Raw genomic sequence first — 17,229 nt, 5'->3', positions numbered from 1 at the left:
TGGTTTCAAACTCCTGGGCTCAAGAAGTCCTCCTGCCTTGGCCTCCCAAAGTGCCAAGATTGCAGGTATGAGTCACTGCAACGAGCCCAATCTTCATCCTTTTAAACCTCTAAGTTTGGAGACGGGACAGGAGTGGTGGCTCATACTTGTAATCCCAGCACTTTAGGAGGCCGAGGTGAGTGGATCACTGAAGTCAAGAGTTAGAGACCAGACTGGCCAACATGGCAAAACCCCGTCTTGACTGAAAATGCAAAAATTAGCATGGTAGTGTGCACCTGTAGTGTCAGCTAGTCAGGAGGCTGAAGCAGGAGAATCGTTTGAACCTTGGAGTTGGAGGTTGCTGTGCAAGACTCTGTCTCAAAAAAAAAAGAAAAAAGAAAAGAAAGAAAAAAAGAAAAGAAAAAGTCCAGGCGTGGTGACTCATGCCTGTAATCCCAGCACTTTGAGAGGCTGAGGCGGGTGGATCACTTGAGGTCAGGACTTCGAGACCCACCTGACTGACTAACATGGTGAAACCCCGTCTCTACCAAATACAAAAAAATTAGCCAGGTGTGGTGGTGCATCCCAGCTACTTGGAGGCTGAGGCAGGAGAATCCCTTGAACCCAGGAGGCGGAGGTTGCAGTGAGCTGAGATCGTGCCATTACACTCTAGCCTGGGCAACAAGAGAGAAACTCCATCTCAATTTAAAAAAAAAGTGGGGGACAGCTTGTTATGCAGCTAAAGCTAACTGCTATACACACCCTGCCCCCAGCCACTTCTGCAGCCCACTCCTCACCTGCCTACATGGGAAATGGTGATCCTCTTGCTGGGCCGCACCTCGATCCCATTCTTATACCATTTGCCCGTCACTTTCTCATCAGACACCTCACACTTGAACACAGCCTGTTCTGCGGCCTTCACCGTCAGGTCCGCGATGTCCTGCAGGACCTCCAGCTGTTTCTCTGGTTAGGGAACGAAAGACAGGGAGCTGTCACTACTCCGGTTGGTGCACAGACACTTGTGAGCACCCACTGCATGCCAGGCACTGGTCTAGGCACTGGGGATACCAGCCACGGACAACCCAGAAACAACCCACTGGCCTTGGGAAGCTCCCATGCTAGTGGGAGACGGTGAAGAAAGAAACAAGAGGGAGCAAGGAGGCCTGAGGGAGACAGGGAGGGATCCACCGGAGGATGAAAAAAGCCTCCCAGGCAGAGGCACTGGAGCGTGCAAAGGCCCTGAGGTGGCCAGGCACAGTGGTTCATGCCTGTAATCCCAGCACGTTGAGGTTTTTATTTATTTTATTTTATTTATATATATTTTTTGAGACGGAGTTTCACTCTTGTCACCCAGGCTGGAGTGCCATGGCGTGATCTTGGCTCACCGCAACCTCTACCTCCCAGGTTCAAGTGATTCTCCTGCCTCAGCCTCCTGAGTAGCTGGGATTACAGGCACCCACCACCACGCCCGGCTAATTTTGTATTTTTCGTAGAGATGGGGTTTCACCATGTTGGCCAGGCTGGTCTTGACCTCCTGACCTCAGGTGATCCACCCGCCTCGGCCTCCCAAAGTGCTGGGATTAGGAATGAGCCACCATGCCCTGTCTAAAACATTCTCTTTTCTTATGGCTAGATATGGAAATACCATCATTTGTTTGGCCCATAAATGACTTGTTTTTTATTTTTTATTTTTACAGAATTATAGACTCCCAAGAGCTTGCAAAAATAGCACGTAGAGTCCTGTGTGCTCTTCACCCAGCCTCCCCTACTGGCGGCGGCGTACATAACGGACTCCAGTATCCAAACCAGGACGTTGACACGTACCAGCAATGTTTCCCGAACTACAGACCTGTTTCTTTTCACCATCTCACTTACGTTTTACGAGGCTCACTCTCGCGGGTACTGGGGGGCGGAGGTCAGGGGACAAGTATAGACACAGAGTGACTAGAGAGGAGACAACTGCACCAGTCCAGGCATGAGGGGAGGAAGACCTGGGCCAGGCGGGGACAGTGACAGGGGGGCTTGTGGTTGGATTCAGATTTTTTTTTTTTTTTAGGACGGAGTCTTGCTCTGTCACCCAGGTTGGAGTGCAGTGGCACAATCTCAGCTCACTGCAACCTCCAACTCCTGGATTCAAGTGATTCTCCTGCCTCAGCCTCCTGAGTAGCTGGGATTACAGGTATGTGCCACCATCTCCGGCTAATTTTTGTTATTTTTAGTTTTAGTTTTAGTTTTTTTTGAGACAGAGTCTTGCTCTGTTGCCCAGGCTGGAGTGCAGTGGCACGATCTCAGCTCACCGCAAACTCTGCCTCCTGGATTCAAGCGATTCTCCTGCCTCAGCCTCCCAAGTAGCTGAGATTACAGGTGCACACCACCACACCCAGCTAATTTTTGTATTTTTAATAGAAGTGGGTTTCACCACGTTGGCCAGGCTGGTCTCTAACTCCCGACCTCAAGTGATCCACTTGCCTTGGTCTCCCAAAATGCTGGAATTACAGGTGTGAGCCACCTCGCCCAGCTTTTTCTTTTCTTTTCTTTTCTTTTCTTTTCTTTTTTTTTTTGACAGAGTCTTGCTCTGTTGCCCAGGCTGGAGTGCAGTGGCACAATCTCAGCTCATTGCAACCTCCGCCTCCTGGGTTCAAGCAATTCTCCTGCCTCAGCCTCCCAAGTAGCTGGGACTACAGGTGCACGCTGCCACACTCAGCTAATTTTTTTTGTATTTTTAGTAGAGATGGAGTTTCACCACGTTGGCCAGGCTGGTCTCGAACTCCTAAGCTCAAGTGACCCACCTGCCTCGGCCTCCCAAAGTCCTGGGATTACAGGCGTGAGCCACCAAGCTTGGCTGGATTCAAAATTTACTTTGAAGTTGGAGCCACCAGATCTCCCTGGTGGGCTGAACACAGGGTGTGTGGGAAAGAGAGGAGTCAAGAACAACTTCCAGACTGGGGGCCTGAGCAACTTCAAGCTGTGTGGAGAAGCATGTGCAGTACAGCCCCTGCCCCACCTGGAGGCCCCGTACCTTCCACAATCAGCTCGGCCTCACACTGGCCGCCATTGGTTATGACCTGATAATGACCCCCGTCCTCCTGGGTCACATCTGAGTAGATGAGGATGTGGCGCTTCCCGTCCTTCTTGAAGCGGTACCGGGCCTTGAAGGAATCCTCCCGAGTCAGTTCCACACCATCTTTCATCCTAGGTGGAATGAGACAGAGAGCGGGATGTGAGGAGACAGCACAGCCCTCGGACTGGGTCGTGGAGAGTCAGTCGGGGGCCCACGCGGAGGGGTCAGAAGGCAGGTCCCCAGAGACAGGAGACATAAAGGGTGGCAGAGGCATCTTGAGTGGTGGAAGGGTCACAGGTCAGGTGAAGGGGAGTGAGAGGGCCAGGCACGGTGGCTCATGCCTATAATCCCAGCACTTTGGGAGGCAGAGGTGGGTGGATCACCTGAGGTCAGGAGTTCGAGACCAGCCTGGCCAACATGGTGAAACCCCATCTCTAACTAAAAAAACACAAAATTAGGCAGGTGTAGTGGTGGGTGCCTGTAATCCCAGCTATTCAGGAGGCTAAGGCAGGAGAACTGCTTGAATCCAGGAGGTGGAGGTTGCAGTGAGCCAAGATCACGCCATTGCACTCCAGCCTGGGTGACAGAGTAAGACTCTGTCTCAACAAAAAAAAAAAAAAAAAAAAAAAAAAAGGGCAGCGGGGAGAGAGAGGAGGAGGTCACAGGCCACACACAGTTAATTGCCTCAAGGTATTGGCTGGAAGTCAGGGGACCCAAAAAGATGCCACGGGCAGAGGTCAGCACAGAGGAAGCCCTAGGGTCTCAGAGAAACATCACACGTTGAGGCCTCTGCCAATGGTTTTCCCTGTCCAGGGCACTCTCCCCTTCTCTCTTCACTTATATCTCCACATCATCCAGTTCTCAGCTCAATTGTCATCTCCAGGAAGCCTTCCCTGACCTCCTGAATCCCTTCCTCCTGGGAAGCTGTTACAGAATCCATTACTGCTCCTTTCAAACCAGTCTCAAAGTGGAACTTTTATATGTATGTATGTGACGACTTGACTAATGCCTATCTCTGTCTCCTAAGCACACACACACACACACACACACACACATCACCACCACCACCACCACTATCACCAAATTAGCAGATTATAAATGCCATGAAGGCAGGTACCATGTTGACATTTTTTTCTCCCCATATATCTGATATGTAGAAGAGTACCACCACACAACAGGTGCTCGATAAATATTGGTTGGGTTGGTGAATAGGTACATAGATGGATGAATGGATGGGTAGATGGTGGGTAAGTATGCAGGTGAGTGACTGAGTGAGTAAGTGGATGGATAGATCTCTGGATTGATAGGTCGATGGATGACTAGATGGCAACCTAAATGGAAGAGTGGATATATGAATGAGTAGATAGATGAATGGGTCAATGGGATGGATGAATGGATGGATGGATGGATGGATGGATGGTTAAGTGGATAGATAGATGGATGGATAGATAAGTGGATGGATGGATGGATGAGTGGATGGATGGTTAAGTAGATGGTTGGATGGTTAAGTGGATGGATGGATGGATGGATGGATGGATGGATGGATGGATGGTTAAGTAGATGGATGGATGGTTAAGTGGGTAGATGGATGGATGGATGGATGGATAAGTGGATGGATGGTTAAGTGGATGGATGGATGGTTAAGTAGATGATTGGATGGTTAAGTGTGTAGATGGATGGATGAATGGATGAGTGGATGGATGGATGGATGAGTGGATGAATGGTTAAGTAAATGGATAAATGGATGGACGGATGGATGGAGTAGGTGGATGAGTGGATACATGGATAGATGGACCAAGGGACAGATGATTGGTCAGATGAATCAATATTTAATGGAACAGTGGAGATCAGGAAAAGGATCCTGAAGAGGATAGGATGGGTAGAGGTCAGAAATTCTAGAAACAATTTTAGGTGAAGGTAAGGATTTATAGAGAAAAGCTGAGATCTCCTGGGGGTGACTACTGAGTAAAGGTCAGAAATCTCCAAGAGAAGTCGCAAGAGGTCCCATAAAGATCAGGGCAGAGGCAAAGAAGCTTTGTGCACCTGTATGGAGATCAGGGATCAAGGGTCACTTACCACATCACCTGGGCACCCTCTTCTGACACCTCCACTGCCATTTCCACCCGGTCACCCACAAACACCTGCTGGTCCTCGAGAGGTGTGACAATCAGGACTGCAGGTTCTGTGGGGCAGGGGGACAGGAGGTCAGTCATTTCAGGACCCCCTCCAGAATTCCAGTCCCTCTCCAGGCTCAGGCCTGAATCCAGCCTCACCTTTGACGAAGAGCTCAGTGAAACATTTCTCATCCTTCACAGCTACTTCATAGGCAGCGTCATCCGCCAACGTGCACTTGTTGATGGTGAGGATTCGCTTCTTACCAACGTTCTCAAACACGTACCTGATGCAAAAGTCTCACCTCAAACCAGGGCATGTAGCATCCACCTAGCCCTGGTAGCTCTGCTCACTTGTTCTCAAGGCAAGTCTCTCTCTCTCTCTTAGAACCAAATTGTGTGGAAAGGGATTGAGAGCCCAGTTTCAATTATTTATTTATTTTTTTTTTTTTATTTTTGAGACAGGGTCTCACTCTGTCACCCAGGCTAGAGGGCAGTGGTGCGATCACAGCTCACTGCAACCTAGACTTCCTGGGTCCGAGCGATCCTCCCACCTCAGCCCCTGAGTATCTGGGATCACAGGTACACACCACCATACCCAACAAATTTTTTTTCTCGTTTCTTGGTATCTTCTAATTTTTAAATATTTTTGTAGAGATGGTATGTTGTCCAGGCTAGCCATTCCTATTATTTGAATAACCATGGCGGGACCGGTCATGGTGGCTCACACCTGTAATCCTAACATTTTTCAGAGTCTGAGGTGCGCAGATTGCTTGAAGAGTTCAAGACCAGCCTGGGCAACATGGTAAAACCTCATCTTTACCAAAAATACACCCAAAAAAATCAGTCAGATGTGTTGGGGTGCTCCTGTCATCCCAAGCTACTTGGGAGGCTGAGGCAGGAGAATCTCTTGAACCTGGGAGGCAAAGGTTGCAGTGAACTGAGATCATGCCATTATACTCCAGCCTAGGCAACAAGAGCGAAACTCCGTCTCACAACAAAATTAATTAATTAATTAATTTTAAAAAGGTTGTCTTGTGATGTGTTTGTTGTTGTTGTTGAAACAGGGTCTCACTCTGCCACCCACGCTGGAGTGCAGTGGCGAGATCTCAGCTCACTGCAACCTCTGCCTCCTGGGTTCAAGCGATCCTCCTGCCTCAGCCTCCTAAGTAGCTGGGACTACAGGCGCCCGCCACCATGCCCGGCTAATTTTTGTATTTTTAGTAGAGACGGAGTTTCACCATGTCGCCCAGGCTGATCTCGAACTCCTGGGCTCAAGCCATCTGCCCGCCTCAGCCTCCCAAATTGCTGGAATTATACATGTGAGTCACTGCATTCAGCTATTATAAATATTTGTTTGAGTGACTGCAGAGTGTCTTAGCATGAAACTACATTTTGGTTGTTTTCCATTCTTTTCTATGATAGCAAATGCCTCAGCGAACATCCTTGTGGCTAAATATGCACAGTCATGATAACTCCTCACAATGCATACCTAGGATTGCACATCCTGAAGACTTTTTAATACATTACCCTTAGGGAGACTCGGCAAATTACATTCCCACTAGCAACATTTGTGCTATTCTTCTCCAGCACTGGGTTTTAGAATTTCGCAAGGTTTTGCCCATTTGGAGAGCAGAAACACTGTTGTTAAATTTTCTTTTTCTTTTTTTTTTTTTTTTTGACAGGGTCTCGCTTTGTTGCCCAGGCTGGAGTGCAGTGGTGCCATCATAGCTCACTGCAGCCTCAGCCTCCCAAGCTTGGGCAGTCCTCCTGCCTTAGCCCCTCGAACAGCCTGGACTACAGACATGTGCCACTGTGCCCGGCTAATTTTATATATTTTTTGTAGATATGTGGTTTCATTATGTTGGCCAGGCTGGTCTTGAACTCCACTCCTGGGCTCAAGCAGTCCTCCCACATCAGCTTCCCAGAGTGCTGGGATTGCAGATGTGGGCCACCACACCTGGCCTCATCTATTTGTACTTTTCTTTTTCCTTTTCTTTTTTTTTTTTTTTTTTTTTTTGAGACAGAGTTTTGCTCTTGTTGCCCAAGCTGGAGTGCAATGGCGTGATCTCAGCTCACTGCAACCTCCACCTCCCAGGTTCAAGCAATTCTCCTGACTCAGCCTCCCAAGTAGCTGGGATTACAGGCGCTACAGACATGTGCCACCACACCTGGCTAATTTTTTGTATTTTTAGTAGAAACAGGGTTTCACCATGTTAGCCAGGCTGGTCTCGAACTCCTGACCTCAGGTGATCTGCCCACCTCAGCCTCCCAAAGTGCTGGGATTACAGGCATGAGCCACTGCGCCTGGCCTGTACTTTTCATATAGAGGTGAGTGTGCCCTTTCTAGTTAAGAGTGATGGGCCTTGTCTCCGGGCATTCTCTCTGGACTGGGATCTCCCCAGTACAGGGACTGCCCACCCCACACATACTTGCTGCTTGGTTTGATCTCCTGGCCATTCTTGAACCACTTGAGGGGCAGGTCTGGGTCGCTGATCTCTACCATCAACTTGATCTTGTTGCCTCTGTCCACTTGGTAGGCTGGATCCAGCTTCTTTGTGAATGCTGGAGATTGAGGCATGCAGAAGGGATGGAGGCACGTGGTCCTCACTCCCCTGGTCATCCCCTGAGGCTCCACATCTCCCTCCCCAGGCCACAGGCTCTCCAAAGTCAAAGTGAGGAAGTCAGGAGGCCTCCTATGAACTTAGAGATCCTTGAGAACTCCTCTGGTGGTGATGCAGGGCAGGGGACCCCAAAGTGGGGCTTAGCCTGCAATGGTTCTCGGCTTCACCCAGGAAAGAAGTCAAGGGCAAGCCAGTGGTAGGTAGAAGAAAACAGGTTATTTATTTATTTATTTAGACAAGAGTCTCACTCTGTTCCCCAGACTGGAGTGCCACGGTGTCATCTCAGCTCACTGCAACCTCTGCCTTCCTGGTTTAAGTGACTCTCCTGCCTCACCCTCCCAAGTTGCTGGGATTACAGGCATGAGCCACCACGCCCAGCTGATTTTTGTATTTTCAGTAGAGACGGGGTTTCACCATGTTGGCCAGGCTGGTCTCAAACTCCGGACCTCAGGTGATCTGCCCTCCTCGGCCTCCCAAAGTGCTGGGATTACAGGTGTGAGCCACCGTGCCCGGCCTGAAAACAGCTTTATTGAAGTGGCAGTGTTACAGGCCCCCTGACTGCTCCTGCGGAACAGGGCTACCCCAGAGACAGAGAGCAACGGCTCAGGGCAGACCTGCAGTCAGATTGATACCCACTTTTAATTACTTATAGATTAAGGAGCGGGTTATATGGAAATTGCTAGGAAAAGGATGGTAACCTTTGGGTGGTCTGGTCATTACCAAGGAAAGGAGCAGTAACTCCTGGCCGTTGCCATGGCCATGGTAAACGGACATGGCACACTGGTGGGCGTGTCTCATGGAAAACTGCTTCCACCCTGTCCCTGTTTTAGCTAGTCCTCAATTTGGTCCAGTGTCCAAGGCCCACCGCTAGAGTTGGGTCTTGCCTCCTACCTCATGGGGACCCCTTGAAAACATAGGTCCAGGGTCTAATCATCAGATATCCACGAGGCTAGAGGTTCCTGTGTGCGGGGCCCAGCTCCCCGCAGACCAGGGCTGACCTGCACTCTTCTTGACCTCGACCTTGGCTTTTTTCAGCCGCTTCAGCATGCCCCGGAGGTCGGTGATACCATACTGGAAGGCGATCTTCTCGTACTCGCTCTTCTTTGCCCCTTTCAGGAGCTCCCAGATCTCCGGGGGGATGCCTAAGTCATCGTCATCTTTCTTTTTCTTCTTCTTCTCTTCCTCCACCACCTCCCTGGGGTTGGGGGAACGGACAGGGGCCATCAGGGAGTGAGGAGAGGAGGATATCCCTCTGCCTTCTTCACTCATTGGCTCTGAGACTCACCCAAGCCACCTTCCCCTTAGGGGCCATTGTTTCCCGCCTGGTCCATTGCCCCAGCCGCTTCCTGGGGTCTCCTGGCCTCTTCCCAGCACGGTCCCCACTGGGTTTTTTTTTTTTTTTTTTTTTTTTTTAATTTTTTTGAGACAGAGTCTCACTCTGTCACCCAGGCTGGAGTGCAGTGGTGTGATCTCGGCTCACTGCAGCCTCCACCTCGGCTCACCGCAAGTTCAAGCGATTCTCCTGCCTCAGCCTCCTGAGCAGCTGGGATTACAGGCTCACACCACCACTCCCGGCTAATTTGTGTATTTTTAGTAGAGACGGGGTTTCGCCATGTTGGACAGGCTGGTCTCGAACTGCTGACCTTAAGTGATCTGCCTGCCTCGGCCTCCCAAAGTGCTGGGATTACAGGCGTGAGCCACTGTGCCCGGCCCGCGGGGTATGTCTTTACATTTATGTATGTATTTATTTTATTTCCATAGGTTATTGGGAAACAGGTGGTGTTTGGTTACATGAGCAAGCTGTTTAGCAGTGATTTGTGAGATTTCGGTGTACGTATCACCCAAGCAGTACACATTGTACCCTATTTGCCCTCTTTTATCCTGTGGGGTATTTCTGACACCCACATCAGTGGCTCTCCCTTTCATGTTCAGAACTGTCCCGTGGCTCCCCACTGCCTTCAGGAGGAAGCCCCAGCCCTCCGCCTGGCAGTCACGCCCCAGCTACTTCCATCACCACTCACAAAGCCACCTGAACCAAGCTGCTTGTCTCCTGCTGAACACTTCAGGCTCTCTCTTGCCTCCCAGCCTTTGCACAAAATGTTTCCCTACCTTCATGACGTCTCCCCACCTTCTCTTCCTCCTGGACTCCTCTTCATCCTACAAGACCTAGCACCAAAGTTCCCTTCTCCCTGAGGCATTCCCTGTCCTCCAAGGCAGTGAGTTGCTCGTGCTCTGGGCTCTCACAGGCCCCGGTGGGACCCTCTCTAAAATCACACCAAATAGTCTCAGTCTGTGTCCATGTCTGTCAGACCAGACCCATTTCCCAAGGCAATGAGTGATCTCACATCAGGGACCTGGTCAAACTGTTCTCTCTCCCTGGATCTCAGCCCAGGACCTAGTAGACGGGAGGCCTTAGAAGATGGATGATGGGTGAGAGAGTGACTGAATGCATGGATGGAGCCTGGGAGGGAAGGAAGGAAGGGAAAGGAACAAAGAGAGGATAGATGTGGAGGTGAATGTGGGGACATGAATATTTGAATTGATGTAGAGAATGGTGAGTAAGTGGGCTGATAAGTAGGTGGGTGGGTCAATGGAAGGGTGGGTGGGAGGACAGGCAGATGGGTTGGGGGAAGACAGGTGGGTGAGTGGATGGACTGATGGGTTGATGAGAACTGACTGCACAGTTGGGTGAATATGTTGATGGGAAGTGGCCAACGACGCGGCTGGCTGGCTGGAGATAGAATTGATCAGCAAATGGAATTGTCAGGGATTTGGTTATGGGGATTGACGGGCAAGTGAAGATGGATAAGTGGGCCAGCAGATAATGAGTATAAGATTGCCAATATTTGGCCGGGCGCGGTGGCTCAAGCCTGTAATCCCAGCACTTTGGGAGGCCGAGACGGGCGGATCACGAGGTCAAGAGATCGAGACCATCCTGGCTAACACGGTGAAACCCCGTCTCTACTAAAAAATACAAAAAACTAGCCGGGCGAGGTGGCGGGCGCCTGTAGTCCCAGCTACTCGGGAGGCTGAGGCAGGAGAATGGCGTAAACCCGGGAGGCGAAGCTTGCAGTGAGCTGAGATCCGGCCACTGCACTCCAGCCCGGGCGACAGAGCGAGACTCGGTCTCAAAAAAAAAAAAAAAGATTGCCAATATTTAATTTTTTGTTTGTTTTTGAAACAGGGTCTCACTCTGTTGCCTAGACTGGAGTGTAGTGGCGCCATCATGGCTCACTGCAGCCTTGATCTCCTGGGCTCAAACCATCCTCCTACCCCAGCCTCCTAAGTAGTTAGGACCACAAGCACATGCCACCATGCCCTGCTAAGTTTTCTTCCTTTTTTTTTTTGGTAAAGTCAGGGTCTCCCTATGTGGCCCAGGCTGGTCTTGCACTCCTGGGCTCAAGTAATCTTCCCACACTGGTCTTCCAAAGTGCTGGGATTATAGGCGTGAGCCACTGCATCCAGACTTTCAATCATTTTTACCTACAGAACATCAATTTCACATAGTTCAATCTAACACAAGGCTATCTGTGTGGATGGGTGTGTCAACTGCCCACCTCTTCACTGGTGAACTCAGACACGTATTCATGACCCCATCCATTCATCCTCCACCCACTCCATCCATCCATCCACTTCCCCACCTATTGAGGCACCCATCCTCCCACCTCTCTACCACCCACTCATCCGTACCATCCACCCACCTTCCCACCTGTCTATCTGCACCTGCATCTCCCAACCAAATCCAACATCCCATTCACTCATTACTCATCCACCTACCCATGTAGCCAGGTTGACTGTAATGGCAGATGGGCAGGTAAACAGGTGGGAAGATGGTGGTTAATGGAAGGATATGTGGGTAGATGGATTGGCAACTGGGCAGGTAGGTGGATAGATGCATTAGTAGATGGATAAATAGGCAACTGGTTGGATGGATGGGTGAGTGGATGGATTGGCGGGTGGAAAGTGGATGGATGGAAGGATGGATGGATGGGAGGGTGAGTAGGTGGAGGAGTAGGTGAACTAGAGCCTGAGTGAGCAGGAGAGTGGGTGTGAGAATAGTGGATTAAAGGGTGGGGAGGTGAGTGAACTCGTGGCAGATGGTTGGCTGGGTGGGGGTGTGGGTAGGGGTCTGGGTGAATGGATAGATGGGTGAATGAACAGGCAGCCTGATGGGTTGGTGTGTTACATAGTGGGTGAGCAGGGAGTGAACAGATAGAGGTGGTAGAGGGATAAGAAGTGGGTCTAGGAGGAAGCAACGGGCCATGGAGCTTCACCCACCACCTCCTCCCCTTGAGCCCCATCTCCCCTCTCTGTGCCAGCTCTGGGGCTCACCTCTTCTTCAACAGGCCGCTGAAATCCAGCTCACCTGCAGTATCCGACTTCCCTTCACCCCTGTGGCCATTGAGAGGGGGTGTGAGTATTGACTCTTCAGATTCACCCCTTGCCTTCCCCAGTCCTCCCTTTTTCCCCTCCCAAGGGAGAGCCTCCCATGGTCCTTGGGACCCTGGTAAGGGCCTGGGGTCACTTACATACGCTTGAAGCTTTCTAGACTCTGCCCAGCGGCATCCTGACGGGGTGCTGGGGAGAGGTGATGAGAGAAGGGAAGATGAGTTGGAGGCCAGGGTTGATCTAAGACTGAGAGCCCCTCTCCAGGCCTGCACAACCTCTTCTAGGCCCCCTTTTCTCCATCTCTTGGACCAGCACACTCTCACTGAGGCCTGGGCATCCTCTAGTTCTAGACCAGCTCATACTCATTTTCCCGGCTGCCCAGCTCCACCCTCTCTCAGCAGCCTATACCCCCGCACCTGAGCCAGCTTGTCTTTCTCCCTAGGCCTGGACAATCTCATTTCCTGTGCACCCCACATTTAAGCCCTCACACATTCAGGGCTGCAGACCCCCAGAGCCCGTATACCCTCAGGGGTCCATATATGTGCCCTCAAATCCGTGTAACTTCCTGTTAATCCTGTACACCCTCACCCTAAACCTATATGCCCTTATTCTCTAAATCTGGACACTCTCTAAACCTGGACACCCTCCTCACTTCCCAAGGCTTTATGCCTACTTTCTTGAACGTGGAGTGTGCGTAACTCACCTCCTAAGCCTTTGCGTGTGCATCCCAAGACCCTGAACACTTTCTTTTTTTTTTTTTTTTTTTTTTTGAGACGGAGTCTCACTCTGTCGCTCCGGCTGGAGTGCAGTGGCCGGATCTCAGCTCACTGCAAGCTCCGCCTCCCGGGTTTACGCCATTCTCCTGCCTCAGCCTCCCGAGTAGCTGGGACTACAGGCACCTGCCACCTCACCCGGCTAGTTTTTTGTATTTTTTAGTAGAGACGGGGTTTCACCGTGTTAGCCAGGATGGTCTCGATCTCCTGACCTCGTGATCCACCCGTCTCGGCCTCCCAAAGTGCTGGGATTACAGGCTTGAGCCACCGCGCCCGGCCAACCCTGAACACTTTCAACCCCCAAATCCAGACCTCCTCCCATGCTAAGTCTCCCTGAGTTTGAATACTCTGACCCCAGAATCTGCACTCCCTCCTCCAAAAACCTGTGCCCACCTCATGCCCATGCCTATGCACTCTCCCAACACCCGGCTGGTACGTCTGTCCCCCACCCCCCAGGCACAGAACCCTTTGCTCTCTCACCCCCCACCAGCGTACCCTCGACGTCGATGTTGAAGCCACAGCTGTCGCAGGTGTCCTTGGCTTTGACCTCAAGGCGGTAATCCCCACGATCCCCCAGTACCACCTTCCCGATGTGCAGCTCCACGGTGTACACCTGGGTCCAGGGCCGGGGGTGTGGGTGCACGGGACCACCCTCTAGAGCCACCCCATATTTCTCAGAGTCCACTCATAGCTCTATCTCCAAGTCCTCACCCCCACCCCACAGGGGGCCAGTGGAGACCGAGAGGGGGCTCAGCATCTGATGGCCAGCTCTGTCTCCTCACACCTGACCCATCAGGACTTCTGGGGCCCATGTCCCTGGCCCTCTCAGGCCTTGCCAGGAATGTACATGACCAAGCCCAGATATATCTCCACCCAACCCCAGGCATCCTCCCCTCTGCCTCACACAACCTCTCCCCAGCAGCCCTGCACAGCCTCCATCCTCAGAGGGCCCACTCTCCATCCCGGCTCCAGGCCCACAGCCATGCCTCAGGCAACAGCATTTCTGAGGAGCACGTCCTGTACAAGCTCCACTCCCCCCGCCGGCCCTCTGGCCCACGGGGTCCTCACGTTGCTGGCGGAGTCATGGGACTCCTTGAAGGAGAAGCGGGCGCCACTCTTGCTGCCCAGCTCCAGCCACTTCCCCTTGAACCACTTGATGGTCGGTTTGTCCGGAAGCTCCTTCCCGTTCACCTTGGCCACGATCACTGTGTCCTTCCCTACACGGGGTGAGTAACAGCGGGGAGTGGAAGGAGGCCCAGGAAGGAAACTAAGGCTCTCCAGAGCCCTGGCTCCTCCTCCCTCAGACCCAGGAGTCCAGGCCCCCCAGCCCCTCCTCCCTCAGACCCAGGAGTCCAGATCCCCAGCCCCTCCTCCCTCAGACCCAGGAGTCCAGATCCCCAGCCCCTCCTCCCTCAGACCCAGGAATCCAGGCCCCCGGCCCCTCCTCCCTCAGACCCAGGAGTCCAGATCCCCAGCCCCTCCTCCCTCAGACCCAGGAGTCCAGATCCCCAGCCCCTCCTCCCTCAGACCCAGGAGTCCAGATCCCCAGCCCCTCCTCCCTCAGACCCAGGAATCCAGGCCCCCAGCCCCTCCTCCCTCAGACCCAGGAGTCCAGATCCCCAGCCCCTCCTCCCTCAGACCCAGGAGTCCAGGCCCCCGGCCCCTCCTCCCTCAGACCCAGGAGTCCAGGCCCCCGGCCCCTCCTCCCTCAGACCCAGGAGTCCAGATCCCCGGCCCCTCCTCCCTCAGACCCAGGAGTCCAGGCCCCCGGCCCCTCCTCCCTCAGACCCAGGAGTCCAGGCCCCCGGCCCCTCCTCCCTCAGACCCAGGCGTCCAGGCCCCTGGCCCCTCCTCCCCCGGGTTCACCTCACCAGTCTCCACTGATACAGAGTCCGGCTTCTTCAGGAAAATGCCAGTAGGCTCCTCTACAGTCGGGGACTGGTCCTCGGGTGGGGCTTCTGCTCAGGGGACAGGATTAGGATGAGGAGGTCTGAGATGGGCTGAGGAGGGGACAATGGGCCGCTTTGGGGAAAGGACTTAGAGACAGTGAGGGACCCTCTGCTCAGAAACCAAACATCATGGGGATTAAATGACTTTTCCTGACCTGGGAAAGGCCACCTGTCACCCTCATGGCTGTGTGACCTTGGCCAGGCTCCCCCACCCCATTGGGCCTCGGTTTCCTCATCTGTGGACTAGAGGGGTGGGAGAGGTTTAGAGAGACTGGGGCGGAACTTGGTGATCAGTCAGTCAGTTGACTGGAACTGATGCCAGCCGAGGGGCTGGGCTCTGCCTGGGGGTGCCAGGGAGCCCCAGGAGGGCTAGGAGCATGGGAGGCGTGGGTCAGCCCTGGGGCTGTGTGGGGACAGATTCAGGGACAGAGGCTAGGGGAAGGCCGGGGGAGGTGTAGAGGGGAGGACGGAGATGAGAAGCCAGGTCGGCTGAGCCCGAGGGAACACCTCCTCACCTTTGGGGGCCTCTGCAGGAGCCTCCTTAGGGGGAGTCCCCTTGGGGGCTTCTTTGGGGGCATCTTTGCCCTTGGGGGCTTTTTTGGCCGCTGTAAGGTAGGGGACAGTCATAGTTGAGCATGCGGTCAGCACACTCCTCCCTCAGACCCAGGAGTCCAGGCTCCCAGCCCCTCCTCCTCCCTCGGACCCAGGAGTCCAGGCCCCCGGCCCCTCCTCCTCCCTCAGACCCACAAGTCCAGGCCCCCACCTTAGGTATAAATTTATCTCAGATCTGAGAGTCTGTGGGATCGGGTTTCCCTTGCCCCCAGCAGGCCCTGCCCCATCCGCCCAGGCCACCAGCCCCTGACCTTTTGGGTCCGAGGGTATAATTAGCTCTCCCTCTGGGCTGGAAACTGGACACCTGGTGCTGACCGCAGCATCCTTCCCCTGCCCTGCCTGCTGTTCCTTGCTGGCTGGGTCTGCAGCTACAGTAGGGGCCGGACCCACCCCACAACCTGCTTGGCCTGAGGCCAGCGGACCAGACATCCCAGGAGGGGGTCCACCCAGTGGTGCATGATTCCTGGGTGAGTTCCTCATAGAGAGAAAGCCTCATCTCCATAGAAAGTGCTCCCCAGTCCCATTCAAAGAAGGTCCCCACACCCCACAGAAAGGACCCCATTCCCTATATGAAGAAGCCTTGCTAATTCCTACACAGGGAAGCCTCAGTGCCCACAGAAATGAGGCTCCCCCATCCTTAATACAGATACTTACCCTGTGACTCCATGCAGATGGGAACCACTAATCTTTATATCCACAATCACCCCAAATCCTACAGAGAGGGTCCCTTGGAATCTATTTTTTGTGTTTGTTTTTTCCCAGCAGGGTCTCGCTCTGTCTCCCAGGCTGGAGTGCAGTGGCAAGATCTGGGCTCACTGCAACCTCCGCCTCCCAGGCTCAAGTGATCCTCTTGCCTCAGACTCCCAAGTAGCTGGGACTACAGGCGCATATCCACAAGCCCAGCTAATTTAGTATTTTTTTGTAGCGATGGGGTTTTGCCATATTGGCCAGAGTGGCCTTAAACTCCTGGGCTCAGGCGATCCACCCACCTTGGCCTCCCAAGGTGCTGGGACTACAGGTGTGAGCTGCTGCACCAGGCCATTTTTGTTGTTGTTGTTGTTGCTTGTTTTTTAGTGACAGGGTCTCAGTCTGTCACCCAGGCTGGAGTGCAGTGGTTATGATTACAGCTCACTGCAGTCTCAAGTGCCCAGGCTCAAACGATCCTCCCACCTCAGCCTCCCAAGTATCTAGGACTACATGCATGCACCACCACACCTGGCTAACTTTTAATTTTTTGTAGAGACAAGTTCTCGCCATGTTGCCTGGGCTGGTCTTGAATTCCTGGCCTCAAGCAATCCTCCTACCTTGGCATTCCAAAGCACTGGGATGACAGGCGTGAGCCACTGCACCTGGCTCCCTCTGAGTCTTCACTCAGAGAAGTGGCCCAGACCCTGCCCAGAGGATGCTATCCCTGGATGTGGAGAATCCAATCACATGCGAAGACCTCCCAGTCTGGCCAGGCGCAAGGGCTCACGCCTGTCGTCCAAGCACTTGCGGAGGCTGAGGCGGGTGGATCACCCGAGGTTAGGAGTTTGAGACCAGCCTGGCCAACATGGCGAAACCCGTCTCTACTAAAAATACAAAAATAGCCAGACATGATGGCGCATGCCTGTAATCCTAGCTACCTGAGGCAGGAGAATTGCTTGAACCCAGGAGGCAGAGGTTGCAGTGAGCCGAGATTGCACCACTGCAGTCCAGCCTGGGTGACAGAGCGAGACTCCATCTCAAAAA

At 52.9% G+C, this 17,229-nt stretch overlaps 1 protein-coding gene across 1 annotated transcript in view; it reads right to left on the bottom strand.

Moving 5' to 3' along the window:
• Positions 1 to 17,229, bottom strand: part of MYBPC2 (myosin binding protein C, fast type) — a 36,980-nt gene that overhangs the window by 19,242 nt on the left and 509 nt on the right. Inside the window, exons 2-13 of the mRNA XM_010369547.1 lie at positions 15,402 to 15,491; positions 14,809 to 14,895; positions 14,006 to 14,154; positions 13,433 to 13,550; positions 12,305 to 12,353; positions 12,108 to 12,167; positions 8,774 to 8,970; positions 7,584 to 7,716; positions 5,314 to 5,438; positions 5,117 to 5,222; positions 2,999 to 3,171; positions 777 to 942 (exon numbers count right to left, since the gene is read on the bottom strand). Coding sequence (XP_010367849.1) covers positions 777 to 942; positions 2,999 to 3,171; positions 5,117 to 5,222; positions 5,314 to 5,438; positions 7,584 to 7,716; positions 8,774 to 8,970; positions 12,108 to 12,167; positions 12,305 to 12,353; positions 13,433 to 13,550; positions 14,006 to 14,154; positions 14,809 to 14,895; positions 15,402 to 15,491 — 1,453 coding nt within the window. The remainder of the gene's footprint in view (positions 1 to 776; positions 943 to 2,998; positions 3,172 to 5,116; positions 5,223 to 5,313; positions 5,439 to 7,583; positions 7,717 to 8,773; positions 8,971 to 12,107; positions 12,168 to 12,304; positions 12,354 to 13,432; positions 13,551 to 14,005; positions 14,155 to 14,808; positions 14,896 to 15,401; positions 15,492 to 17,229) is intronic.

Source organism: Rhinopithecus roxellana, chromosome 12 (assembly GCF_007565055.1).
Source record: "Rhinopithecus roxellana isolate Shanxi Qingling chromosome 12, ASM756505v1, whole genome shotgun sequence".
Classification (NCBI taxonomy): Eukaryota; Metazoa; Chordata; class Mammalia; order Primates; family Cercopithecidae; genus Rhinopithecus; species Rhinopithecus roxellana.
The sequence above is the reverse complement of the archived record's forward strand: the minus strand, read 5'-3'. Positions and strand labels throughout refer to the sequence as shown.